Source organism: Hylobates moloch, unplaced genomic scaffold (genome assembly GCF_009828535.3).
Source record: "Hylobates moloch isolate HMO894 unplaced genomic scaffold, HMol_V3 SCAFFOLD_1, whole genome shotgun sequence".
Lineage (NCBI taxonomy): Eukaryota > Metazoa > Chordata > Mammalia > Primates > Hylobatidae > Hylobates > Hylobates moloch.
The window spans coordinates 41,118,153-41,145,260 of NW_026652276.1; the positions used below are offsets into that span (position 1 = coordinate 41,118,153).

The 27,108-nt window shown below is 42.0% G+C and overlaps 2 protein-coding genes across 5 annotated transcripts in view; one reads left to right on the forward strand and one right to left on the reverse strand.

The window, feature by feature from the left end:
* The window catches only part of NDUFB3 (NADH:ubiquinone oxidoreductase subunit B3), a 17,610-nt gene extending 13,737 nt beyond the window's left edge, over positions 1 to 3,873 (reverse strand). Inside the window, exon 1 of the mRNA XM_058426772.1 lies at positions 3,755 to 3,873. Within this exon, the coding sequence (XP_058282755.1) occupies positions 3,755 to 3,873 (119 nt within the window). The remainder of the gene's footprint in view (positions 1 to 3,754) is intronic.
* Positions 3,874 to 4,069: 196 nt separating this feature from the next.
* The window catches only part of HYCC2 (hyccin PI4KA lipid kinase complex subunit 2), a 102,859-nt gene continuing 79,820 nt past the window's right edge, over positions 4,070 to 27,108 (forward strand). For 3 of the 4 annotated variants that reach the window (XM_058439774.1, XM_032754999.2, XM_032755001.2), the window contains exon 1: positions 4,070 to 4,133. The gene's annotated coding sequence lies outside the window, so the exon portion shown is untranslated. Of the gene's footprint in view, positions 4,290 to 27,108 lie in introns of all 4 variants that reach the window. The other variant, XM_032755000.2, reaches the window with a different exon arrangement.

The window sequence follows — 27,108 nt, forward strand, 5'->3', positions numbered from 1 at the left end:
CCACCACGCCTGGCTAATTTTTTGTATTTTTTAGTAGAGATGGGGTTTCACTATGTTAGCCAGGATGGTCTCGATCTCCTGACCTTGTGTTCCGCCCACCTGGGCCTCCCAAAGTGCTGGGCTTACAGGCATGAGCCACCGCGCCTGGCTAAATATAACATTTAAATGACTTTTCAAAAAGAGCAGAAAGTTGAAAACACTTTCCCCAGGAAACCTTTCATTTTCCTTTTTCTTTTTCTTTTTTTTACAGACAGGATCTTCCTATGTTGCCCAGGCTGCTGTTGAACTCCTGGCCTCAAGCATTCCTCCCTCCTTGGCTTCCTAAAATATTGGGACTACAGGCGTGAGCCATGGCACCAGGCCCATTTTTCTTTTTAAACTTATTTCTATTTCCAAATAGCCATAAATCAAACGATGATATCGTGATCATGTAAAGAGCTTGAAATTCTCCTACTTTGCACTAGTAAAAGTAAAATCCAAGGCAAATCACTTAATTTCCCTGAACTTCAGTTTCTTCATATAACATGAGGATAAAACCTACCTTGCAAGATCGTGAGAGCTGAGGAAATTACATTGTGATGTGCCTTCTACTTTCATACTTAGGTGGTGAGAATGTAACTAAGCACAACCATTCTGAAAAACTGGCATGACCTAGAAAGGCTGAACATGGCCGGGTGCAGTGGCACACGCCTGTAATTCCAGCACTTTGGGAGGCCGAGGCAGGCGGATCACTTGAGGCCAGGAGTTGAGATCAGCCTGGCCAACATGGGGAAACCCTGTCTCTACTAAAAATACAAAAATTAGCCAGGTGTGGTGGCACACACCTGTAGTCCCAGCTACTCAGGAGGCTGAGGCAGGAGAATCACTTGAACCCAGGAGGTGGAGGTTGCAGTGAGCCGAGACTGTGCCATCGCACTTTGTGCCATCGCACTTCAGCCTGGGTGACAGAGTGAGACTCTATCTCAAAAAAAAAAAAAAAAAAAGAAAAGAAAAGCTGAACATATGAATACCTTATGGCCATCAATTCTACTCCTAGTACCTATATTCTAGATAGACACTGTCCAATATGGTAGCCACTAGCACTTGAAATGTGGCTGGTGCAGTTGGGAACTGGGAATTTTAATTTAATTTTAATTAACTTAATCTCAAAACAGATGATCAAATCGTTATTAGAAAATATTGAAGTGTCTTTGGAGGCCAGGCGCGGTGGCTCACGCCTGTAATCCCAACACTTTGGGAGGCTGAGGCAGGTGGAACACCTGAGGTCAGGAGTTCAAAAAAAGCCTAACCAACATGGCAAAACCCCGTCTCAACTAAAAGTAAAAAAATTAGCTGGGCATGGTAGTGCATGCCTGTAGCTATTAGGGAGGGTGAGACAGGAGAATCACTTGAAGCTGGGAGGTGAAGGCTGCACTGAGCCGATATCATGCCACTGCACTCCAGCCTGGGCAACAGAGTGAGACTCTGTCTCAAAAAATGTATAAATAAAATAAAGTGTCTTTGGAACAATTTGGATATATGAATCTACTTTATCAACTGTAAATCTTATAAACATAATCACAGATCAAAGGTTTATATTTATGGAATATAAAAAATATATTTAAAATATTTTCTTAGAGACATCAAGACTCTTGTCTCTAAAAAAAACAAAAAAAAACAAAAAAAAAAAGAAATTTTTTTTTTTTTTGAGATGGAGTCTCACTCTGTCGCCAGGCTGGAGTGCTGTGGGCTCACTGCAACTTCCGCCTCCCAGGTTCTAGTGATTCTCCTGCCTTAGCCTCCTGAGTAGCTGGGATTACAGGCGTGCACCACCACACCCGGCTAATTTTTTGTACTTTTAGTAGAGACTGGGTTTCACCATGTTGGTCAGAATGGTCTCGATCTCCAGACCTCATTATCCGCCTGCCTTGGCCACCCAAAGTGTTGGGCTTACAGGCGTGAGCCACTGTGCCCAGCCTAAGAAATATGTTTTTAAAGGAATCTTTATAGCCACATTGTTTATTCTATCTCCCAACTGTAAACAACCCAAATGTCCAATAACAATAGAAGGGATTATGGTATAGTCACACTGTAGAATATTATACAACAAAAAACTACATGCAAAAGTATGATTGAAGCTCCACAAATATAATGAGCAAGGGGTGAGTCAGAAAAAATACACATGCACTCTGAACCCATTTATATAGATTGAAACGCCTAACAATTCATTTTTTAGGAATTCATCATAGATGGAAAAATTAAAGTAAAACAAGTGAGTGCTTAGCACAAGTCAGGATAATGGTTACCTCCTGGTGGAGGAGATGGAATCACAGAAACATACAGGGAGATTCTAAGGCAGTGTCTTTCGACCAATTTTTAACTATTGTCCCTGTAAGGAACCTTTCTGGACATTTTATTCCTAATCATGCCCCCCCCCCCCATGAAAATTTAACACTACATATATACTGTGTATCTGTTTATATACTGTGGCCCTTTGGAGGGACACAAATCATTGTAGTAACTAAGATTCCGACCCCAGCCCCACCAATTTTCAACCCCTTGAAATGTAAAATCACCCCTGTTAAGATTGCATGTTCTAAGTTATTGGCAATGTTTTATTTTCTAATCTAAGAGGTGGTTACAGGAGTGTCTGCTTCTGTTAGTTATAATTTTTTTAAATGCACGTTTTATACACCCTTCTGTATGTATACTTGACAATAAAAAATAAAAATAGAAAAACGGACTTAAATTGTGCTGAGGACTGAAAAATGGTGGTTATTTCCGTTTCAGAGCAGCTCAAATAATAACAGTAAGGAAATCAGTTAAATAAAGAAAAAACATGTAACCAAAAATTTTAGGCCAGGCGCGGTGGCTCACGCCTGTAATCCCAGCACTTTGGGAGGCCGAGGCGGGTGGATCACGAGGTCAGGAGATCGAGACCATCCTGACTAACACGGTGAAACCCCGTCTCTACTAAAAATACAAAAAATTAGCCGGGCGTGGTGGCGGGCGCCTGTAGTCCCAGCTACGCGGGAGGCTGAGGCAGGAGAATGGCGTGAACCCCGGGGGACGGAGCCTGCAGTGAGGCGAGATCGCGCCACTGCACTTCAGCCTGGGCGACAGGCGAGACTCTGTCTCAAAAAAAAAAAAAAAAATTTAAAGCTATCTGTGTCTGAAGTGAATCTAAAAGTGTGATGAAGATCAACCTCCACTAAAGGAAGCTGGCTGTAAGAAAATGTGCTGGTATCCTTTCCCTAAGAAAGAAATAAGAAGATAATGCTACTTCCACTACACGCAATTTTAGTTTACCGAAGCCTATCAAGTATATATCTTAACTTCCTCATATTAAAAAACTGTGATTATATGAATATTAGGAAATAAAAAACAAATGAACTGTTACTACTTTTAGTGATGCTGTTCTTCTGCCTTTGCGATCCAAAGGCAAACAAAGACAATTTTGCGTGTGGCAGAAGCGGGAAAAAGCACCTGGATTTAACAACTACAGTAATGCTCACTGAATCCTCCAACCACCCCTCCCTACCCCAACCCTAAACTAGGACTTCATTAATTCTCGCCTGCTAGTTCTTTGATCTCCCTCCCAGCCTTCCATCCTTCTCCATTTAGTCTCTCCTTTTCTGCACTCCCCAGAATAGAGTCTAGGTCTTAATCCTAATCAACGGGCCTCCCACCAACTCCCTAATTTACCTGACAGCAATCTGACCTCTCAGGACACTCAACTCTGCAACCGGAGCCAACCGGAAACGGAGGTTGTCACCTCGAGTTTCTCACGGCAGGAAAGCGGAGAAGCCGCTTAACGTTCCGGTACTGGGTTAGAGATTCCTGAATCAGGTAGAGATTACATGAGAGAGGCTGGAAGTCGATTATTTTCCCCATATATGTGCATCCTCAATCTGACTGAGGTAACAGATAATGTAGAAGAGAGAAGGGCGGGGAAGAGAACAGTTTTCCTTGCTTGGGGACGGAATCCTTAGACACCGCACAGAGGGCAGGGCCGCGGACATACTGCAGCCAATAAGGGAGGCTGTTGTTGAGCGCGTGTTCTCACCCAATGAGAGGGTTGGTTGTTGCGCTGCGGATGGCAGGCTGCTGCGGGAGGCGGTGGCGGTAGGAAGCCGGAGACAGCAGGGTGACAGGTAGGCGGCGGTGCTGTCTTTGGGGGACGCAAAGTGCTAGATGAAGAGGGTTTTTCTTCTCCTTCGGCCGCGGAAACTACAGAGGGGAGCTGGCGAGGGTGGTCTGGAAAGGCGGTAGCCGGTGTGTTGGTGGTCCCGGAACCTCTCGTAAACCAGGTAGCATCTTGGGAGGGTCGTGAGGAGGAGAAGGCAGCAGCCGAGGCGGGTGGAAGCTGAGCCCTGTGGGGTGACGTGGGGGCCCACCTAGGGCGTGGGGTCTGCGGTGGCGCCAGCAGAGAGGGAGGAGAGGCGGGAGCAAGGCGGTGTAGTGAGGTCTGAAGGGATTCCTTGCACGAAGCCCCAGGCGAGAAAAGGACACGGCATTGAAGACAGTTAAGAGAAATCCCAGTGATTGCTTCTTAGGGCCATTTCCTGGGGGTGGTGAGGGGGAGCGGAGAAGAAAAATATTTACTGGCGATCAGATCCTGAAAACTCATTATTGCTGTACATTATGTAATCTTTGGCTGTTATTTACCCAAACAACTAGGTTGTCCCTCCTGGGAGAGATCCCTCCTGCAACCTATTAATGTGTTAGAACACTTTTTTCGTTGGCTTGAGTGCCATTTACATTGGCAGGTTCTGTAGGCGAAGGGTGGTAGCATGGAGGATAGAGTAGTCACGAAGAGCTTATCCCAAATATGCACTGGACTTGACAGATACTAGTTTGCGATGAATGTGGCCAGGTTCATGTTTTGTAGTTCGTGAATTTATTTGAGGGTCAAGGCTGACAACATTTTAAAAAAATCTTCAGGAAAGTGGGGATCCTTTAAAAATTTACAGTGGGAGCTAAGTTTAAGTTGGAAAATGACTAGAAAATTAGTTGGTAGATCCCTTCCTCCCCCCAGGATATTGTGGAAGTTAGGCACTGTGCAAATAAGGTGGTGGTCTGAATTTGGGGAAAAAAGTCAACTTTTTTTTTTTAATTAATTTTTTTGCACACAAAAACAATAAACATTTTCTAATAATACATACAAACAAAAAGATGCGTATCAAACATATTAGGAAGGTTGCACATGGGAAGTCGGGGAATAGAAATGGGGGGTGGGAGTTAAAATAAATGAGAGAGGGACTTTATATGGATCAGTGATAATAACTCAATCCTCTATTTGACAAAGAAGAGGGAGAAGGAAGAGGAAGAAAAAGAAAGTGGGATAAAGGATCAGAAAGGGAGGAAAATAGAAAAAATTAGAGTATGACTCCAGGGTAGACCTGTTTTGTTGTCACTGAGTTGGTTGGTTAGTTTGTCTGTTGTATTTTTCATGTTTCGCCATGTTGGCCAGACTGGTCTCGAACTCCTAGCCTGAAGTGATCAACCCGCCTCGCCCTCCTTTAGAGACGGAGTTTCTCGCTCTTGTTGCCCAGGCTGGAGTGCAATGGCGCCATCTCGGCTCACAGCAACCTCCGCCTCCCGGGTTCAAGCCATTCTCCTGCCTCAGCCCCCGGAGTAGCTGGGATTACAGGCATACGCCACCACGCCGGGCTAATTTTGTATTTTTAGTAGAGACGGGGTTTCTCCACGTTGGTCAGGCTGGTCTCGAACTCCGGACCTCAGGTGATCCGCCCGCCTCGGCCTCCCAAAGTGCTGGGATTACAGGCGTGAGCCACCGCGCCCAGCCGAAAAAAAGTCAACTTTTAAGGAGTCTGTTCTGTAAGCAAGTCTGAGAAGCTACTTATGAATTATTTATTAGGTTTAAAAAGTGGACTCTGAACCTCTCGGACAGAGGCAAAATATATTTATAGATACAATTAACTAAATTATCTTATTTTAAAAAAGTTTTATAATTCATTGTTTCCACAATAAAATGTAGAATTAAAATAGGAATTCTATTCAGTATGTGTTATGGAAGGGCAAACGACATAAAAAGTTGATTTTATAGCTCATTGAAAAACTATTTTCAGAGAAGCACTGGAAAATGATTTTAAAAGAAGTGTTATAAATTTCTAAAATGTAAAGTGTTTGAAATATTGCCTTTAGCTTAGGAGATAAGGTCTAATGTAGTATCAGCAACTCTACAATTTTCCTAAATTTATTTCAGTACTGCATGTCAGAAAAACTATAAGATGTGATTTTTTTCTATTAATGATAATTTATATTCCTATATATGAACCTAAATCAAAATTTCGTTTTTTCTCAAAATTTTAATTGAGAAAGAGGTGCATCATTAAAGTTGTTTGTTCCCAGATGTTCTCAGTACTGAGACATTTGTCAATGCTTTAGATAAAAATTTTTATTGATGTTTGGTGTTTTGTTCTTTGTCTTTTCTCCTTTTCCAAGAATAATGCAATCTCAGTCACAAAGAAAATTTCTGGTTCTATTTTAGGTGGAATTCTGTAGTGTTTTGAGTACCAGTTAAATCTTTGCTTTTATGCGTGTGTGTGTGTGTGTGTGTGTGTGTGTGTGTGTGTGTGTTTCTTCTTATGTAACCAGCCTACTAGAGCTGTCTTAGATAACTAATGGCTGATTTTGAATGGCCAGTAGGTGTCATTGTAGAATGCAGTAAGTTGAGCATTGAGTAGGAAATTACCAAGTAGTTAAAGAAACACTAGTCCAAATTAGCATATAGTGTGGTTAGATGATTATTTATACGTTATAGAAGTTCTCTCTTATGAAACATTTCAGTATTGGAGCTGTTTATAAGGAATTTGAAACAGTGATTGTAAAGGAGTTTGTTTGCCGTAAAATAGACCTTGAAAGTGTGTTTTTTAGCCCAGCCCTTAAATTGTCTTGACATGTGATTCAGATTTAAGTTTGATTATTTGCAATACACAGTTTTGGCATCTTGTGGTAGTTTATTAAGTTCTAGAATGATTGAAATTTTCAGCTTGACTGAGTCTTGTAGAAAAACCAATGCTACATAGTGAAAAACATAAAATATGGGGAGAAGTTTTGAAACTAGTTATCACAACAGTACTTTGTATTGTTCTTTTTTTTTCCCCCTTAGAGATCCTTGTTCCGAATTATTGTTCTTTTAAAGCCAGAACAGAAGATTTTTTTGTCTGTCATCGTCTGTGGCTTATTATTATTTTTTTTGATTTCTGGAATTGCTTCTTTTTACGTTTTTATCTGGCTAGTAGACTATGTGCTTTTATTGGGATGTTGAACTGAACACTTATCACTGACTAAAATGTAGTGGATTCTGGAGGGAGCCAGCACAGAAAGCTCTGAAAGCAGCTTACATCTGTTCCGAGTACAGCTCCTTACCTTCCTAGCCTTCTGTTGAGCCCTTGTCACTTTGTAGCTCTGCTCCTTAAGCCTGTGATAGATAACAGTGTTTTGAAAAAGTTTGGACCTAATTTAAGAATTCTTCATGGAGTTGGAAATAGATACCTCAAAACAATTTAGGAGTTTTTAAAAAGGCATATACATATCACTTATATCATCTCCACTTCCCTTCAGAATCTCATGGATGGGAGGAGTGTGAAGGGGGTAGATGTATTTTGGAAACAAATTCCCTTGATTATTTGGTTCACTGGCTTCCACTTCAGAGTGGAAGTGCCTTGGTCTAATTCAAGGCTCTAGCACTTGTGGTATGAAGCAGTAACAGTAGTTCTAGCTTTAGAGAAAGGGCTGCCAAATCTACTAATTTACTAATATTTTTATAGCTCAATAAATTGTCACCATTTCATGTCATAGCTAGGATAGCTTTTTTTTTCTTTTTTTGAGACGGAGTTTCACTCTTGTTACCCTGGCTGGAGTGCAATGGCACGATCTGGGCTCACAGCAACCTCACCTCCCGCGTTCAAGCCATTTTCCTGCCCCAGCCTCCGGAGTAGCTGGGATTACAGGCATGTGCCACCACGCTCAGCTAATTTTGTATTTTTTTAGTAGAGACGGGGTTTCTCCAAGTTGGTCAGGCTGGTCTCAAACTCCGGACCTCAGGTGATCCACCCGCCTCGGCCTCCCAAAGTGCTGGGATTACAGGCGTGAGCCATTGCACCCAGCGTGTCATAGCTAGGATAGTTTTTCTTTTTTTTTTTTTTGAGACGGAGTTTCGCTCTGTTGCCCAGGCTGGAGTGCAGTGGTGCAATCTCGGCTCACTGCAAGCTCTGCCTCCCGGGTTCACGCCATTCTCCTGCCTCAGCCTCCCGAGTAGCTGGGACTACAGGCGCCCGCCACCACGCCCGGCTAATTTTTTGTATTTTTAGTAGAGACGGGGTTTCACCATGTTCTGGATCTCCTGACCTCGTGATCCGCCCGCCTCGGCCTCCCAAAGTGCTGGGATTACAAGCGTGAGCCACCGCGCCCGGCCTAGGATAGTTTTTCTAGCCAGGAGCTAGAGTTGCCAGAAATGAAAATTGTGCTGAATGTTTTGGTTTGGATTAGTCCTTACTTGGCACTTAGCTGCTTTCCATAAATCAAACTAATTTCTTTCATGATTCAGACCTGTGCTAATTTGTATAGACATTTATATCCTATTCTCTTACTGTCCCTGAAAGCTATCTAGTTCTAGAATTAAACTAAAATTGGAAAATAAAAGTTGGAGTAATTCAAGGTCCTTTTCTGATAATGCTATATAATGAATATATGCATTAATCTTTGCATAAACATTCACTGAATAATATATACTAAAAGTTGGCATTGCAAATATGTTTACCTTGACTTGGGTCCAGTTTAGAAACTTATGGTTCATCTTTGTGAATTCTAGACTTTCTGTTTGTGTATCTGGCTGCCATGGAGACAAATCTGAGAAAAAGTATGAGTAGATTTTAATTTTAGAGAAAAGCGTAAAAACTCAATTATGTAATATATTAAGAGGTGTGACTTTGCTTGTTTATAGAATTATAGTACTTTCTAGGTTTGAAATATAACTGCCAAAAAAGTGGTCATAAAATATGGTAAGTGGCATCAATTTATTGAATGGCAAAGCATGGGTTACAGAATATCTATTTTGTCCTATTTTAACACATGAAACTTCAAACAGTGTTAGAATCAAATTTATCCATCACCTTTGTCATTATGAATACTTAACTGTTGATAGTGCTTGATTCTTTTTTTTTTCTGGTGAGAAGATATTAATATATATACTTAGAATTAGCCAGCCGAACTCAGTTTAGATAATCCCAATTTTGTTGACAACCTCCAAAGCATCATAATCAGGAGCCAGTCAAACATAAGCCTTCTTCTCTTCATCAAGTCTGATCAGGGTCTTGATCTTGGCTCATCAATGTTACGGAGCTTCTTTATGGCCTATTTGACCTGGTACTTGTTGGCTTTAACATCCACAATGAACACAAGTATGTTGTTGTCTTCTATCTTCTTCATGGTAGACTCAGTGGTCAGCAGGAACTTGATGATGGCATAATGGTCAAGCTTCTTTCTCCTTGTATCCTGCTATCTTAAAAGGATATTTGGGCTGCCTCTGGGGCTGCAGTGCCTTGGGCTACCGGAACGTGGGTGACTTGTGGATCTTCTTTTTTTGTGTATGTGTTGATGCCACTTACCATATTTTATGACTACTTTTAGCCTTTCAGCGCTGCTTTCTTGGCCTTCAAAGCCTTTGCTTTGGCTTCTGCTTTAAGATGGATAGGAGCTTCCTTCTTCACCTTTGGCACTATCTTGTGAAAACAGTCTCCTTGATTCTTTTTTTTTGAGACGGAGTCTCGCTCTGTCGCCCAGGCTGGAGTGCAGTGGCGCGATCTCGGCTCACTGCAAGCTCTGCCTCCTGGGTTCACGCCATTCTGCTGCCTCAGCCTCTCCGAGTAGCTGGGACTACAGGTGCCCGCCACCACGCCTGGCTAATTTTTTGTATTTTTAGTAGAGACGGGGTTTCACCGTGGTCTCCATCTCCTGACCTCGTGATCCGCCCGCCTTGGCCTCCCAAAGTGCTGGGATTACAAGCGTGAGCCACCGCACCCGGCCTCTTGATTCTTAATATAGACTTTTGTTAGCTACTAAGACTTGCCAATTAACCTCCATAAATTCCTTTCCATATATATATATAAAATGGATGAGAGAGGCAAGTTAGATACTGAGCAGGGACTGAAAGTTATACTTTTTCCATATTCTTTTGTATTGGGGCTTTTTAATCTGTGTATTCGTTCTTTTTTTATTAGTTTATACTTTTTAAATGAAAAAGGGTGTGGGGATGGGAGAGAGTGTACTACTGTCCTTTCTACATTATAGGGTGACTGTAAGGCTCAAATAGAAAACATAATGGCTGGGCACAGTGGCTCACGCCTGTAATCCCAGCATCTTGGGAGGCCGAGGTGAGCAGATCACTTGAGGTCAGGATTTCGAGACCAGCCTGGCCAACATGGTGAAACCCTGTCTCTGCTAAAAATACAAAAGTTAGCTGGGCATGGTGGTGCACACCTGTAGTGCCAGCTACTCAAGTGGCTGAGGCAGGAAAATCGCCTGAACCTAGGAAGTGGAGGTTGCAGTGAGCCAAGATTGTGCCACTGCACTCCAGCCTGGGTGATAAAGTGTGACTCTGTCTCCAAAAAAAAAAAAAAAAAAAAAAGAAAGAAAGAAAAAGAAAACATGAAGGGCTTTTATAAAATCTAAAGTTAATTTGAATTTGCAGTATTTTACAGTATCTGCTGTTTATGGAAAATACTAGGGGAAATGAATATAAAACTTAAGACTTAAGTGTTTCTGTTCCTTAAGGTTCTGAATCTTCTCTCATTTTATACTTTGTTACTCTGTGATCTTTTTTTATTTAATTAGCATCCAAATATGATGGTTCTCAATCTGTGTCTCTAATCCAGAGCTTTCCCTTGAACTTTAGTTCCTATTCTATACATGTAATTGCCTGCTAGATGAAGATGAGCTACATGCCCTTCAACTATAATATGTTTAAAAGTGAATTCATGTTTTCCCTTTTGTCATCTTTTTAACCTGCTGGAGCTGGAACCCTGATGTTATCTATCTTTAACACTTACCCTTCATCTGAGCAATGCTAGGTTCTGTTGACTTTACCTTCTTACTCTTTCTTTGATTCCATTTACTTCTCTCAATTTCTGTAGCTGCTAGAAATATTATGAAGAGTTAGGGCCTAGAGGCAACTATCTAGATTAGAATCCCAGCTCCACTATTTACATCTCAGTGTCCTTATCTTTAGAAATAGAGTTATACAAGCCAACAATTGCAGTCTTGGGCATTTGTTCCAGAGAAACTGAAACTTACATTCATATAAAAACCTGTGTGAATTCTCATAGCGTCTTTATTCCTAATAGCCAAAAACTGGAAACCTAAATGTTCTTCAACAGGTTAAATAGACTATAGTGCATCTATATCATGGACTGCTATGCAGCAATAAAAAGGAATGGACTGTTAATAAATGTAACAACTTGAATGGGTCTCAAGTGAAAAAAATCTCAAAATTGCATATTCCATGATTCCATTTATATAACATTCTTGAAATACTAAAAATAAAGAGATGGAGAACAGATTCGTGGTTGCCATGGTTTAGGTATCAAGGAGAGGGGAGTGGGTGGGACTACAAGAGTGTCTTGGTGACAGAACAGTTCTGTATCTTGATTGTGGTGGTAATTACATGAGTCTACATACGTGATAAAATTGCATAGAGCTATACACACACATATACACGAGTGCTTGTAAAACTGGTTAGATCTGAATAAACTTTGTAGACTGTAGCAATGTCAATTTCCTGGTCTCGACATTTTACTGTAGTTATTCAGGGTGTTCTCATTGAGGGAAAATGGGCAAAGGGTACATGAGACCTGTTGGCAATTTTTTTTTGCAACTTCCCGTGAGTCTATAATTTCAAAATTAAAAGTTTTTAAGAAGAATTATTCGGATTAAATGAGCAGATACACAGAAGATTTTTATTATAGTACTTGGTGCATAATAAATGTTAGCTGAACAGCATTTGTAGTATTCTGGCCTCCACCCTCATAGTGCCTCTCTCAATAGGACCATTCAAATTGCCTATATATATGTTTATATATATTATATATATAAATCTAATTAATATATTTAATAATAATTATTATTTTTGGAGACAGGGTCTCACTCTTTTTTTTTTTTTTTTTTTTTTTGAAAGAGTCTCGCCTGTCGCCAGGCGAGTGCAGTGGGGATCACGGCCGTGCCGGTCCAACTCTCTCTGGTTCACCCATTCTCCTTCCTCAGCCTCTGAGTACTGGACTACAGGTCCTTTTTGTATTTTTAGTAGAGACGAGGTTTCACCGTGGTCTCGATCTCCTGACCTCGTGATCCGCCCGCCTCGGCCTCCCAAAGTGCTGGGATTACAAGCGTGAGCCACCGCGCCCGGCCAGACAGGGTCTCACTCTTGCCCAGGCTGGAGTGCAGTGGTGCGATTACAGCTCACTGCAGCCTCTACCTCCTGAACTCAAATGATTCTCCCATCTCTGCCTCTTGAGTAGCTGGGATTACAGGCGCTTACTACTACGCCTGGCTAATTTTTTTTTTTTTTTGGTGAGACGGAGTCTTGCTCTGTCGCCCAGGCTGGAGTACAGTGGTGCGATCTCGGCTCACTACAAGCTCTGCCTCCCAGGTTCATGCCATTCTCTTGCCTCAGCCTCCTGAGTAGCTGAGACTACAGGCGCCCACCACCACCACGCCTGGCTAATTTTTTGTATTTTTATTAAAGACAGGGTTTCACCATGTTAGCCAGGATGGTCTCAATCTCCTGACCTCGTGATCTGCGTGCCTTGGCCTCCCAAAGTGCTGGGATTACAGGCGTGAGCCACCACGCCTGGCCTCATTTTTGTATTTTTAATAGAGACAGGATATGTTGGCCAGGCTGGTCTTGAATTCCTGACCTCAAGTGATCCACCCTTCTCAGCCTCCCAAAGTGCCAGGATTACAGGCTGGAGCCACCATGTCTGGCCAGATTTCTATTATAATATAGTAATTTCCTCCCACCAGTTTTGCCAGTTGATCTTTTATTAAAGATAGTACACCTTTGTATTTGTATTCCATAATATTACAATATGTGCTTTTACTTTATTTTATTATTTTTTGAGACAGGTTCTTGCTTTGTTGCTCAGACTGGAGTGCAGTTGTGTGATCATGGTTCACTGCAGCCTCGACCTCCCAGGCTCAAGCGATCCTCCCTCCTCAGCCTCCCAAGTATCTGGGACCACAGGCATGCACCACCATGCCCAGTTGATTTTGTCCTTTTTATAGAGACGAAGTCTTGCTATGTTGCTCAGGCTGGTCTCAAACTTCTGGGCTCAAGTGATCTGCCTGCCTTGGCCTCCCAAAGTGCTGTGAATTACAGGTGTAAGCCACTGCACCTGGCCAGAATATGTACTGTTTTATGCAAGTCTGTTGGGTAGGCCACAGAGGATCAGTTTATTTTCCATTTTCTTTAAGAAGAAAAGAAAAACAGTCTAAAAAATGACAATCGGTAAAAGAATTTGTGAAAAGATTTTTCTGAATTAAATTTTAAATTTAAAAATTTAAAATTTTTCTTATTCAATAAAAATTAAAAAAAAAAACAAAAACTACAAGTATGAAAGACTTCAAGTGGCAGCCAGGAAGAACTGGTTCAAAGTATTTATGAAGTATAAATAGAAAAGTCTGTATAATATGCAGGAAAATCAGCCTTAACTGATTCTTATTGTTGTGCTACAGCAGTGTTTTTTTAAAACTTGAAGGAGGTTAATCTGTAGAAGAGTCAACTATTTTATTTTACTTTATTTTTTCAGATGGAGTTTTGCTCTTGTTGCCCAGGCTGGAGTGCAATGCTGCAGTCTCTGCTCACTGCAACCTCCACCTCCCGGGTTCAAGTGATTCTTCAGCCTTAGCCTCTCAAGTAGCTGGGATTAAAGGCATGTGCCACCATGCTTGGCTAATTTTTTGTATTTAGTAGAGATGGGGTTTCACTGTGTTAGACTGGTTTCGAACTCCTGACCTCAGGTGATCCACCCACCTTGGCCTCCCAAAGTGCTGGGATTACAGGCCGGAGTCATTGTGCCCAGCCAACTTTTTTTTTTTTTTATTTGAACAAGTTTTAAACAGCTAGTTGAACATCTTCCATTAAAATGTTTCTTTTTTTTTTGATAAACTATTTTCTTAACCCATTATTTTCATGTAATTTGGCCTTTCCAGTTACAGTTTTGTAAGCCACATTGCCTTTTTAGAACATAACTACCAACTGTTGGCAAAAAATTACAGTACTGTAGTATGAAATTTGTTAGTGTACTAAAGTACTCTAAACATCCATCCATCTGAAGTATATGTTGTACCCTCAAAGAGTAGAATCTCTTTTTTCAGTCTTGCATTCTACTCTACCCCCCCATTTCAGTAGAAATATCTTATACTTTATGAACATTAAGTTGAGGCATAGCTGAGATGGCTGTTGGTGTTTTAGAATACAAATTTGTTGCTGGAGTCTCTTTTTTGCTTTATCAGTTAGGAATTGTGTTTGGCTGCCGGAAACAGAGATAAGAAATAACCATTGCTTAAAATAGTTAATTTGGTAAAAAAAAAATTCAGACATAGGAGATCTAGGGCCTATATGGCAGCTCTATGGAGTTGTCAAGGGCACAGGCTGCTTCTTTTTGTTTTGCCATCTTTAGCATGTGTCTTCTACTTTCAAGATTACCTAATGGTTGCTGGATCTCCAGCCATAGCATTTATGTTCTAGGCAGAAGAAAGGAGGAAGAAAGGCACAGACAAAAGGGCTGTATCTCTCATCTTTTAAAAAAAACCTCTCTAGAATTTCCTGCGCAATACTTCCTCTGATCTTGTTGACTGAAACGTAGTCATTTGGCTATACTTAACTACAGGTAAGGTTCAGAAATGGCTTTTAGCTGGGCATACAAACTAGATCAGTGGGAGTGGAGTGAGGATCTGTATTGGATGGAAACTAGTAATCTTTGACATACTTGCTCCTTATCTTCTATACTGTATCTGCTGCTGACTGTCTAGTAGTGCTGTTAAGCTCTTCATTCAATAGACATGAATTAAGTGCTAACTATGTACTAGGTCCTGTTAAGAACCGGAAATGCAAACACAAGTGAGACATACTCCCTGCCCCAGAAAAGTTGTGGTTTAATAAGACGATCCCCCCCCCCCCCTTTTTTTTTTAGATGGAGTTTTGCTGTTGTTGCCTAGGTTGGAGTGCAATGGCGCAATCTCGGCTCACTGCAACCTCTGCCTCCCGGGTTGAAGTGATTCTCCGCCTCAGCCTCCCAAGTAGCTGGGGTTACAGGCATGTGCCACTACGCTGGCTAATTTTTGTATTTTTAGTAGAGATGGGGTTTCACCATGTTGGCCAGGCTGGTCTTGAACTTTTGACCTCAGGTGATCCACCCGCCTTGGCCTCCCAAAGTGCTAGGATTACAGGCATGAGCCACTGCACCCAGCCAATAAGAGGGCTCTTCAACCTGCACACAGGTTTTTGAGAACAAAAGATATTGAGTACTGTCGGCTGTTGTGACTATGATTCTGCCCACCCCATCAATTTATGAGGCTTAAGAGGGAGAAGGGGAGAGGACTTCTTTGGAAGGGGAGTATTAATGGAAAGAAACTATTCCCTGCTCCGTGAGGGGAAAGGAAAGGGTTTTTTCCTTCCCAAAAGTCAAGATAAGGAGGTCCTGAAAGAGTCACTCTCTGTCATTAAGAAGAGAGATTTACATTTGCTCTCTGGTTGGGTATCTGCCTAACCACCAGTCTCACTTATATGCCCCTGTTCTACTGAAGAAGACATGGTAATGGAATGCCTGATACCACGGCCAGGCATTCCCATCTATAACTTGGATTCCTGTTCTGAGAGGTATAAGAGATGGATTCTGCATATATCCTTAGGTCATTCTGAACAAGTCAGGAACTATATTCATCAGGGTTTTCCAGAGAAACGGAACCAATAAGGTTGTGTGTGATTTATTATAAGGTTTATTATAGGAATTAGCTTACACAATTTAGGAGACTGACAAGTCCCAAGATCTGCAGGGTAATTGGCAAGCTGGAGACTCAGGAGACCTGATGGTATAGTTCTAGTCAGACACAGTCCAAAGGCCTGAGAACCAGAGATAACATAGTAGCAGTCACTCAGGCTTGAGACTCTGAAGAGCTAATATTTCAGTTTGAGTTTGAAGGCTGGAGAAAGCCAATGTCCTTAGGCAGAAGGAACTGACTCTCTACTTGGGGGAGGCTTAGCCTTTTTGTCTATTCAGGTTTTCCACTGATTAAATGACATACACCCACATTAGGAAAGGCAATCTGCTTTACTCAGTCTATAGATTTAAATGTTAATCTCATATGGAAACACCCAGAAAAATGTTTAGCTAAATATCTGGGCAGATGAGATTGGAAACATTTTTATCCAGGGTAGAATGGAAGCTCTCTGACCAGAGAAAAGTGTCATGACATAGTGATAAGAAACAAATGTAATTTGATATGAAAATTTGTGATTTCTTTTTTTTTCTTGAGATGGAGTCTGGCCCTGTTTCCCACGCTGGAGTGCAATGGTGCAATCTTGGATTACTGCAACCTCCACCTCCCAGGTTCAAGTGATTCTCATGCTTCACCTTCCTAGGTAGCTGGGACTACAGGCATGTGCCCTGACGCCTGGCTAATTTTGTATTTTTAGTAGAGGCAGGGTTTCACCATGTTGGCCAGGCTGGTCTCCTGACCTCAAGCGATCCACCCGCCTTGGCTTCCCAAAGTGCTAGGATTACAGGCATGAGCCACCGCGCCTGGCCTAATACCTGTGATTTCTATTGGTGACCAAATCACAAAAATATTATGGTTGTTTGTTTTATTGTTTTGCCTATACTCACAATCTAGTGACATTATAAATGTTAGTTAGAGATTGGTAAAAAGAGTGATACAATTTTCTTCTTATCAAAGTTTATGAGTTTTATTATAGATCCCTGGGGGTCTGTGGACCCTATGTTGAGAACTTCTGTGTGAAGAGGAAGGAGAGGACTTTGAATTGATGCAGGGTGGAATGCTATGGAAAAGATTCATAGTGGAGGCAACTGTTGGTCTGAGTGTTGGAAGAAGGGGAGGGTAGTTAGGATAGAGGGTAGTTGAAAGGCATTCCAGAGAGGAGTGTAGCATAAGAAAATGTGTGAGGTGTGAGACAGCCTGGCATATTGTGAAACTGTAGATCAACATTGGTGAGGGGAAGTCTGTGTTGAGCCAGGGTATAATTTCTATTCTTGCTGACAAGACCATTTTGTTCATGTGCCTGTTGAGCAAATACTGGTTACAAAGGCCATTTAGCCAAACCAATAGATCCGTATCTTTGGTCTCTTTAGGTATAGTGAACAACGAGATACTGTTTGAAGTTCTGCCTACTGGGAGTTCCCTTTCTCCTGTCCTGTAGGGCTACTTCTCTGTAAGGTCAATGCCAGCATATTGTATGCAACCATATGTAAACCAGGCCTAAGTTTTTTTTTTTTTTCCTTCTTTCCTTTGATCTTAGGGAACTCTGCAAGGCCATAGATTAAGGAAGAGTTGATTAGTAGAAGTAAGTGCCATGGGTGTCTCAGCCATTTGTTCTTTTAGCTTACTTGTGCTTTTGTAGCCTGCTCTAACCCCATTACAACCATTGTAGTCAAGATCACTTGGTTATGTAGTGGTAACAACCAACCTTCAAATAAAGGCTTAAAATTTGAAAAAGAGAGATTTATTTCTTCTCATGTAAAATCTGCTGCAAGTTGGGTGATTCCAGGCAGCTGTTCTTCATTTGATGGGTCAGCATTGCATATCTATATTTATCTCTGCTTCTGTTATCATAGTGACGAGAAGAACAGGCTGGAGAATTGCATACTGGCACATAAATGTTTCTACAGAAATGATTTCTGCTCTTTGGTCAAAGAAAGTCATAAGGTCACATTTGACTTAAAGAAGATAGACAAATATAGTCCTCCCATGTTCCCTTGAAGGTTCATATCTGACACACTGTCACTTCCATTTAATGATGGAATGCTGCCAGCACATATAGCTTTATGGCTTGGTGGATCAGAACACTCACTTCTTGAGAGTATGTCAGGTCACATGGTCAGTCTCTGCTGGGCCTCAAAAGCCAAGCAAGGAGCTATTTCTCAAAAGAAGAGCAATCATCTGCAGAGAGGGCATAGCTCTCTTCAGAAGCAGTAGTTCTTATCCGGGGGACACTTGACAATGTTTAGAGACATTTTGTTGGTCACAATTCAGGGCATTGCTATTGGCATCTAGTAGGAAGAGGTCAGGGATGCTGCTAAACATCCTACCATGTAAAAGACAGCCTTTCACAATGCCAAGGGTGACCAAAATGCCAATAGTGCCAAGGTTAAGAAATCCTGCTTTAGATGGACTTATGTGCCTGGTGGTCTGTGTTGTGATTCTTCTATCAGGGCCTACTGGTAGCTTTATACAGCTACTTTATCATCTACCACAGACACTTTGATTACCACTGAATTTGCTGGATCTTGGGGCCCAAATGGCAGAGCATCTTTTTTTTTTTTTTTTTTTGAGATGGAGTTTCACTCTTGTTACCCAGGCTGGAGTGCAATGGCACAATCTCTGCTCACTGCAACCTCCGCCTCCCGGGTTCAAGCAATTCTCCTGCCTCAGCCTCCGGAGTAGCTGGGATTATAAGCGTGCACCACCACACCCGGCTAATTTTGTATTTTTAGTAGAGATGGGGTTTCTTCATGTTGGTCAGGCTGGTCTCGAACTCCCAACCTCAGGTGATCCGCCTGCCTCGGCCTCCCAAAGTGCTGGGATTACAGGCGTAAGCCACTGCATCCGGCCGGCAGAGCATCTTGTACTGCCACCTTGACCTCTTGCCTTCTCATGTCCTGGGCCCCATTTAAAACTGGCAGCTATTAATGAATTATTCGGGAAATGGACAGAGCATCACACTAAATATGGTTTGTGTTATTTCTAGAATTTAAAGAGTTCCACTGTGCACGGTGCTTCATTTTATTTTATTTTATATATTTATTTTTTGAGACAGAGTCTCGCACTCTCGCCAAGGTTGGAGTTCAGTGGCGCCATCTCAGCTCACTGCAAGCTCCACCTCCCAGGTTCACGCGTTCTCCTGCCTCAGTCTCCCGAGTAGCTGGGACTACAGACTACAGGCGCCTGCCACCACGTCCGGCTAATTTTTTGTATTTTTAGTAGAGACAGGGTTTCACCGTGTTAGCCAAGATGATCTCGATCTCCTGATCTTGTGATCCACCCGTCTTGGCCTCCCAAAGTGCTGGGATTACAGGCGTGAGCCACTGTGCCCAGCTGTTTTTATTTTAGAGATAGGGTCTTTCTATGTTGCCCAAGCTGGTCTTGAACTACTGGCCTCAAGTGATCCTCCCACATCACCCGAATAGCTAGGATTACAGGCATAAGCCACTGCTCTCAGCACTGTGCTTCTTTCTAAGTGGTGGTGGCAGGCTGAGCTATGATAACTTGTCCTTCATTTTTATTTTTATGTTTTTATTTTTAGAGACAGGGTTTCACTCTGTCACCCATGCTGTGGTGCAGTGGCATGATTATAGCTCACTGTAACCTCAAACTCTGGGCTCAAGTGATCCTGTCACCTCAGTCCCTGGAGTAGCTGGAACTATAGGTGCTCACTACCATGGCCGGTTAATTTTTGTATTTTTTTATTGAGACAGGATTTTGCCATGTTGCCCAGGCTGGTCTCAAACTCCTGGGCTCAAATGATTTGCCTTCCTCAGCCTCCCAAAGTGCTGGGATTACAGGTGTGAGCCCCTATGCCTAGCCTAGAGTTTTAGTGTTTTTTGTTTGTTTGTTTTGTTTTTTGTTTTGTTTTTTTTTTTTTTTTGAGATGGAATTTCGCTCTTGTTGCCCAGGCTGTAGTGCAATGGTGCGATCTTGGCTCACAGCAAGTTTTAGTTTTACAAGATGAAAAGAGTATGGTGATGGTTGGACAACATTATGAATGTATTTAATACTACTGAAAGGTACATTAAAGATGGTTAAGATGGTAAATTTTTTGTTGTGTGTTTTACCACAATAAAAAAAATTGGGGAAAAAACACAAAAGAAAAAAAGATGCCAATATTTCAAATATTTTTGCCTTTAGGAAGAACTTAACTATGAACTGTGTCAGTTAACTAAGTAAGGAATACTTTTAGAGGTTAAAAATGCCAGGAAATCCAGACACTGCATTTCTTGACTCAACTCTTGAATACCAACCACTTTAAACATTTATTTATTCAGTATTTGAAAGGTTTATTCTAAAATTCAACATAGGCCAGGTACAGTGGCTCATGCCTGTAATCCCAGCACTTTGGGAGGCCAAGTGAGGAGGACTGCTTGATGCCCGGAGTTTAAGACCAGGCTGGGCAACACAGCAAGAACTCATCTCTGAAAATTAAAATAAAAAAATTCGACAGATTTTCTTGGAATTTATTTTTTGACTTTAATTTTGTGCCTACATACCTAAACAGGTTATATTTCCAACATGTTTTTAGGTTCTTCGGAGTTGGATACTACTTTTTATGGGGGAAAATTTTTTTTTACTTGAAATATAAGGAATGGATCCTTTCCTCCCTCCACCCGTATGTCACTAAATGGCAGTAAATTGTATTTAAGATACGCCCAAGCTTTAGCGCCCAGAATGTAGTCTTTAAAATATTATTACCTACTGAAAGGGGTTCCTTGGAGAAATGTCTGGTTCTAGGCCTAAGGCAGGATTTGTACAAGGTAAGTCTGGAACTTCTTATCCTAGCAGGAAGCTAGGAGGTTATCTTCATTTACTAGGTTTATGTCAAAAGGGCTTAGGAGCTTTGAAGAGGGTCCCTCAAGACCATTCCCACATTTCATGATTACCAAGATTGGCTCTCAGAACTCAAGTCATTTTATTCACAGTTATAGTTTATTACAATGAGATGATACAAGGCAAAATCAGCAAAGCAAAAGGCATATGGAATGAAGTCTGGAAGAAACCAAGCTCAAGCTTGCAAGAATCCTCTCCCAGTAGAATTGCAAAAGATGCCATTAATTCTCCAGTAATGAGTTGTGTGCAGAGCCTCAGATTAGCCCCTAATGAGATTTTAAGGACTTCTCAGATTATTCCTGAGCATGCATATAGCTCTGGGTACACATCCCTTTGCATGAATATGACCTTCTGGATTCCCAGGAAGTTGTTGGAGCTTTTCAGAGTCCTTTATGGACATCTCATTCCCCAGCTTTTCTTTTCTGGGTTTTTTGTTTGTTTGTTTTTGAGGTAGGGTCTCACTCTGTTGCCCAGGCTGGAAGGCAGTGGTGTGATCTCGGCTCACCACAACCTCCCGCTTCCGAGTTCAAGCAATTCTCTTGCCTCAGCCTCCTGAATAGCTGGGACTATAGGTGTGTGCCACCATGCCCAGCTAATTTTTGTATTTTTAGTAGAGGTGGGATTTCACCATGTTGGCCAGGCTGGTCTCGAACTCCAGATCTCAAGTGATCCACCTGCCTTGGCCTCCCGAAGTGCTGGGATTGCAGGCAGGAGTCACTGCGGCTGGCTCCCAGCTTTTCTTTTTAGGCTTTTTGGCTGGCCTGTTTGCCCTAACCGTATCCACCGCATCAGGCAGCCAGGATATTAAATAACTGCTCCTGTTTTGGACAAATACCCCTAGGAAAAAGAATGTTTGCACTGGTTGATCTTCAAGTCAAATTAAAGACATCCTTGCAAATGGGGTCTGTATTAGTCCATTTTCACACTGCTGATAAAGACATATCTGAGACTGGGAAGAAAAATAAGTTTAATGGATTTACAGTTCCACATGGCTGGGGAAGCCTCACAATCATGGCAGAAAGCAAGGTGGAGCAAGTCACATCTTACATGGATGGCAGCAGGCAAAGGGAGAGTTTGTGCAGGGAAACTACCGTTTTTAAAACCATCAGATCTCATGAGACTCATTCACGAGAACAGCACAGGAATGATCCACCCCCATAATTTAATCACCTCCCACGGCACTTGGGAATCATGGGAGTTACAATTCAAGGTGAGATTTGGGTGGGGACATAGCCGAACCATATCAGGGTCTTCCAGGAACTATCAGACAGGTCAAATAGTTTTTCAGGAATGAGGCTTTGAAGGCATTGCAGACCATTCTGTTGTCACCTTTAGTGGCTGCGAGTCTGCTGGATCTTAGTGTGATTGTGGGCTATTTGTTTTCAAGGCTACTGTGGAGCTAGGGAGGTGGAATGGGAATAGGGCAAGTTAAAACTCCTTGAAGGCCGGCACAGTGGTTACATACCTGTAGTTTCAGCTACTTAGAGATTCAGCTACTTTTCTTGAATAATCACTTCCCAGATTGCTTTAACCTTTTGCCTAATTTCCAAAGTTCTGAAAAAGTTCATTCTGACAATTTTTACCAGTGTCTTGTTGCTTTTATGGAGGAGAGGATTTTCTCAGGTTATTACTCTGCCATGACCCCAATATCACTTAGGTGAATAGGGATCTTTTCTTGCTTCCCTGTACACCTGCTTTGTCTAGTCACTGAAATAGGGACTGTGGATTTAGTGGTGAATAAGAAGACACCCTCCTGCATGGAGTTTATGTATTCCAGTAGGAAAAAATAGGCAGTAAACAAGTAGTAGTAAATGTGGAGAATAGTAAAGCAGATATGGGATAGAGAGTGCTTGTGATGGGTGATGGGTAGTGGTTTTTTTTTTGATTGAGCAGAGACCTGGATGAAGTAAGAAGGAAACCAATGTGTGCAGCTGGGCAGCAAAGGGAATAGAAGCACAAAGCCTCTTAGGTAAGAATGAGTTTGACATGTTCAAGAAACATCAAGAAAGCCCATGTAGCTAGAGCAGGCAGATATCCAAAAAAGGACGAAGATAATTGACATCACTAAAATTATATGGATAATTTAAAAGTATTGATATCCAGGACCTATAAGTGGACAACAATGATTTTTGGTAGATCATTGTTTTCATTACCTTCTTCAGTAGGCTAATTCTCCTGCAGCCTAGGGACCAGGAAGGGATGCTGCATTGAGTTCTAATGCTCATACAAACCTGTGTCATTTTGAACTAAAAGCTGGTTGCTAGTTCTTGGCATTTAGTGTCTCTCAGAATGTCTTGGTAGGGACTCAGTTAATAAGATCTGTTTTGAAAATTATGTAGTGATGGACCCTTTTTAGTATTCTTTATAGTAGATTTATGAATGATTTTCAACTCCCCTCTTTAACATATGTATTAGTTAGCCTTTATTTTATAGCCCCAAAATTTAGTAGCTAACATGACAACTATTTTATTTGCTCACAATTCTGTGGGTCAGTAATTTGGGCATCTGGGCAGTTCTTTTTTTTTTTTTTTTTTTGAGATGGAGTCTCGCTCTGTCACCCAGGATCGAGTGCAGTGGCGCCATCTCAGCTCACTGCAACCTCTGCCTCCTGGGTTCAAACGATTTTCCTACTTCAGCCTCCCAAGTAGCTGGGATTACAGGCGCCCGCCACCATGCCCGTGGATTTTTTGTATTTTTAGTAGAGACAGAGTTTCACCATGTTAGCCAGGATGGTCTTGATCTCCTGACCTCGTGATCCACCTGCCTCGGCCTCCCAAAGTGCTGGGATTACAGGTGTGAGCCACCACGCCCGGGTTGGTCAGTTCTTTTTCTGATCTTCCCTGAGATTACTCATGTCATTTGGTTGGGACTGTTATTTAAGATGGCTTCACTCACACATTTGTTGGGTAGTGCTGGCTGTTGGCCGGCCTACGTCCAAGCTAGCTTTGGCTTCTTCACATGGCTGCTAGATTTTAAAAGTAGAAAGAAGGGCAAGCTCCAGTATGCAAGCACATTTCAAACCTGTGCATTACTTGGGATAGTTTTGCATTCCTATAAATGTTTCTGAGCTCTGCTCTGGGATGCAGTTACATTTATTTGAAAATGGTTCCAGATTTTGATTTTACAGATCACCTTAGGTCAGGAGTTCGAGACCAGCCTGGCCAATATGGTGAAACCCTGTCTCTACTAAAAATACAAAAATTAGCTGGGCATGGTGGCGGGCACCTATAATCCCAGCTACTTGAGAGGCCGAGGCTGGAGAATCACTTGAACCCGGGAGGCGGAGGTTGCAGTGACTGGAGATCGCGCCATTGTGCTCCAGCCTGGTTGACAAGAGCGAAATTCCATCTCAAAAAAAAAAATGTTTAAGATTTAATAGATAGTACTGGATCTGTGTTCACTGTAGGGCTAGTAAGTCCCCATTACTTAGGAAGAACTCTTACGTGTAGTTGACCCCATCCTCAATGCAATTGGTGAGAAGCGGCACTATTTCTGGCCCTGTGTAAGTTCTGGACACTGCTACCTCTAATCTTTCTGGTGCTTCTTTTCCTGGCTTCTGGTAGTTTCCTCACACACACAGTGTGCTGATCAATTTTCCTTTGACTACTAGAGAGGGATCCTTTGCAGATCTCCAGGGTTCATTCTCAGTACAGGTCTCCACATTACCCTGTCCTCTAACACTTTGGTCTACCTGTACTCTTAGCTCTGCCTCCTTAACTCAGACAGTCTACCAGGTTTCACTTGCCTTTCTCTTCCTTACCCTGCAGCCTGGAAAGTCTTGAGGAAGGAAGTTGAGGCAACTTCATTGTTCTTCGTTGTCTGTGCCCAGTGTAATCAAAACTGTGTTTCATGTACTTTCTTTCTTTTTTCTTTTTCTTTTGAGACAGAGCCTCACTCTGTTGCCTAGGCTGCAGTGCAGTGGCACAGTCACGGCTCACTGCAGCCTCAACCTCCCAGGTTCAAGTGATCTTCCCACCTCAGCCTCCTGAGTAGCTGGGACTACAGGTATGTGCCACCATGCCCGGCTAATTTTTAAATTTTTTTTTGCAGAGACGAGGTCTCACTGTGTTGGCCAGGGTGGTCTTAAACTCCTGGGCTCAAGCAGTCCTCCTGCCTTGGCCTCCCAGAGTGCTGGGATAACAAGTGTGAGCCACTGTGACCTGCCTTTGTTTCATATTTTCTTCCGTATTTTTCCCCCGACTCCTGTTGCCCAGGCTGGAGTGCAGTGGCATGATCTCGGCTCACTGCAGCCTTGCCTCCTGGGCTCAAGTGATTCTCCTGCCTCCGCCTCCTGAGTAGCTGGCACTACAGGTGCGTGCCACTGCACTGGACTAGTTTTTGTATTTTTTTTTTTTTTTTTGAGACGGAGTGTCACTCTGTCACCCAGGCTGGAGTGCAGTGGTGCGATCTTGCTCACTGCAACCTCCGCCTCCTGGGTTCAAGTGATTCCCCTGCCTCATCCTCCTGAGTAGCTGGTACTACAGGTGCCCGCCACCACACCTGGCTAATTTTTGTATGTTTAGTAGAGACAGGGTTTCACCATGTTGGTCAGGTTGGTCTTGAACTCCTGACCTCGTGATCCGCCAGCCTTGGCCTCCCAAAGTGCTAGGATTACAGGTGTGAGCCACTGCGCCCGGCCTAGTTTTTGTATTTTTAATGGAGATAGAGTTTCACCATGTTGCACAAGTTAGTCTCGAACTCCTGAGTTCAAGTGGTCCACCCGCCTTGCCCTCCAAAAGTGCTAGGATTACAGGCATGAGCCACCACACCAGGCCCTCTTCCATGAGGCAAGAAGGTAAATTCACTTTCTGTCACTCCATCTTGTTGAGAAATGGAAGGCCCTTCCCTCCTCACACTTTTCTCCTTCCTTAGTATTAGGCTCATGATTGAGGATTGGGGTGTTCTCCATGGTCTTGGTCCAATCTCAGTTTTGGGCTGGTTTTTGTGCCAGGACCTTACAGTTTTCCTGCCTCCACCCCACACAATGACAGATTAGGCAATACATATGCTTAATACCAAGGGAGTGATTAATTGAGGGAGAACTGACATCTTTATGAGTCTTCCCAACTCATGAACATGGTATATCCTCTGCTTTATTTACACCATCTTTATTTTCTCTTGAAAATGTTTTCTTGTTTTCATTGTAGAGGTCTTATACATCTTTTGTTAGATTTATTTCTAGTCTTATTTTTTAATGCCGTTGTAAGATGCATTTTAAAAAATTTGTGGCTGGTTTATAGAAACACAATTGATTTTTTGTATATTAACCTTATATTCAGAAACTTAGATAAATTCACTTATTCTAAAAATCTATAGAGTCTTTTGGGTTTTCTTGGTGTATACTTATATCATCTGTGAGTAATAGCATTTCTTCCTTTCCAGTCCTTTTTCTTTTTGTTTTTTCTTGCCTTACTGTACTAGCTAGGCCTTCCAGTACAATGCTGAATACAAGTGGTGATAATGGTCATCTCTGTCTTGTTTTCAACCTCAGAGAGTGAGTTTTCAATATTTTACCATTGACTGTGATGCTTGCTATAGGTTTTTTATGGGTATTCTTTATAAATTCTTCAATAGGTTATATCATAACTGAATATTGAACGTGTTATGCTTTTCCTGTACTATTTGGATGATCACATGAATTTTCTCCTGAACTGCCGTTATATGCCTGGAGTAAATTCCCTTTTTATATATGGTATTCTTTATATATAGTACTAGATTTAATTTGCTAATTCATTGATATTTTTGCATCTGTGTTCCTGAGAGAAATTAGTGTGTGATTTTCCTTCCTTGTAATGTCTGTGTTAATTTTTGTTATGGCTATGCTGGGTTTTTTTGTTTTTTGTTTTTTGTTTTTTAATTATTATACTTTAGGTTTTAGGGTACACGTGCACAATGTGCAGGTTTGTTACATATGTATCCATGTGCCATTCATTTCCTGCACCCATTAACTCGTCATTTAGCATTAGGTATATCTCCTAATGCTGTCCCTCCCCCCTCCCCCCACCCCACAACAGTCCCCGGAGTGTGATGTTCCCCTTCCTGTGTCCATGAGTGCTCATTGTTCAATTCCCACCTATGAGTGAGATCATGCGGTGTTTGGTTTTTTGTCCTTGCGATAGTTTACCGAGAATGATGTTTTCCAGTTTCATCCATGTCCCTACAAAGGACATGAACTCATCATTTTTTATGGCTGCATAGTATTCCATGGTGTATATGTGCCACATTTTCTTAATCCAGTCTATCGTTGTTGGACATTTGGGTTGGTTCCAA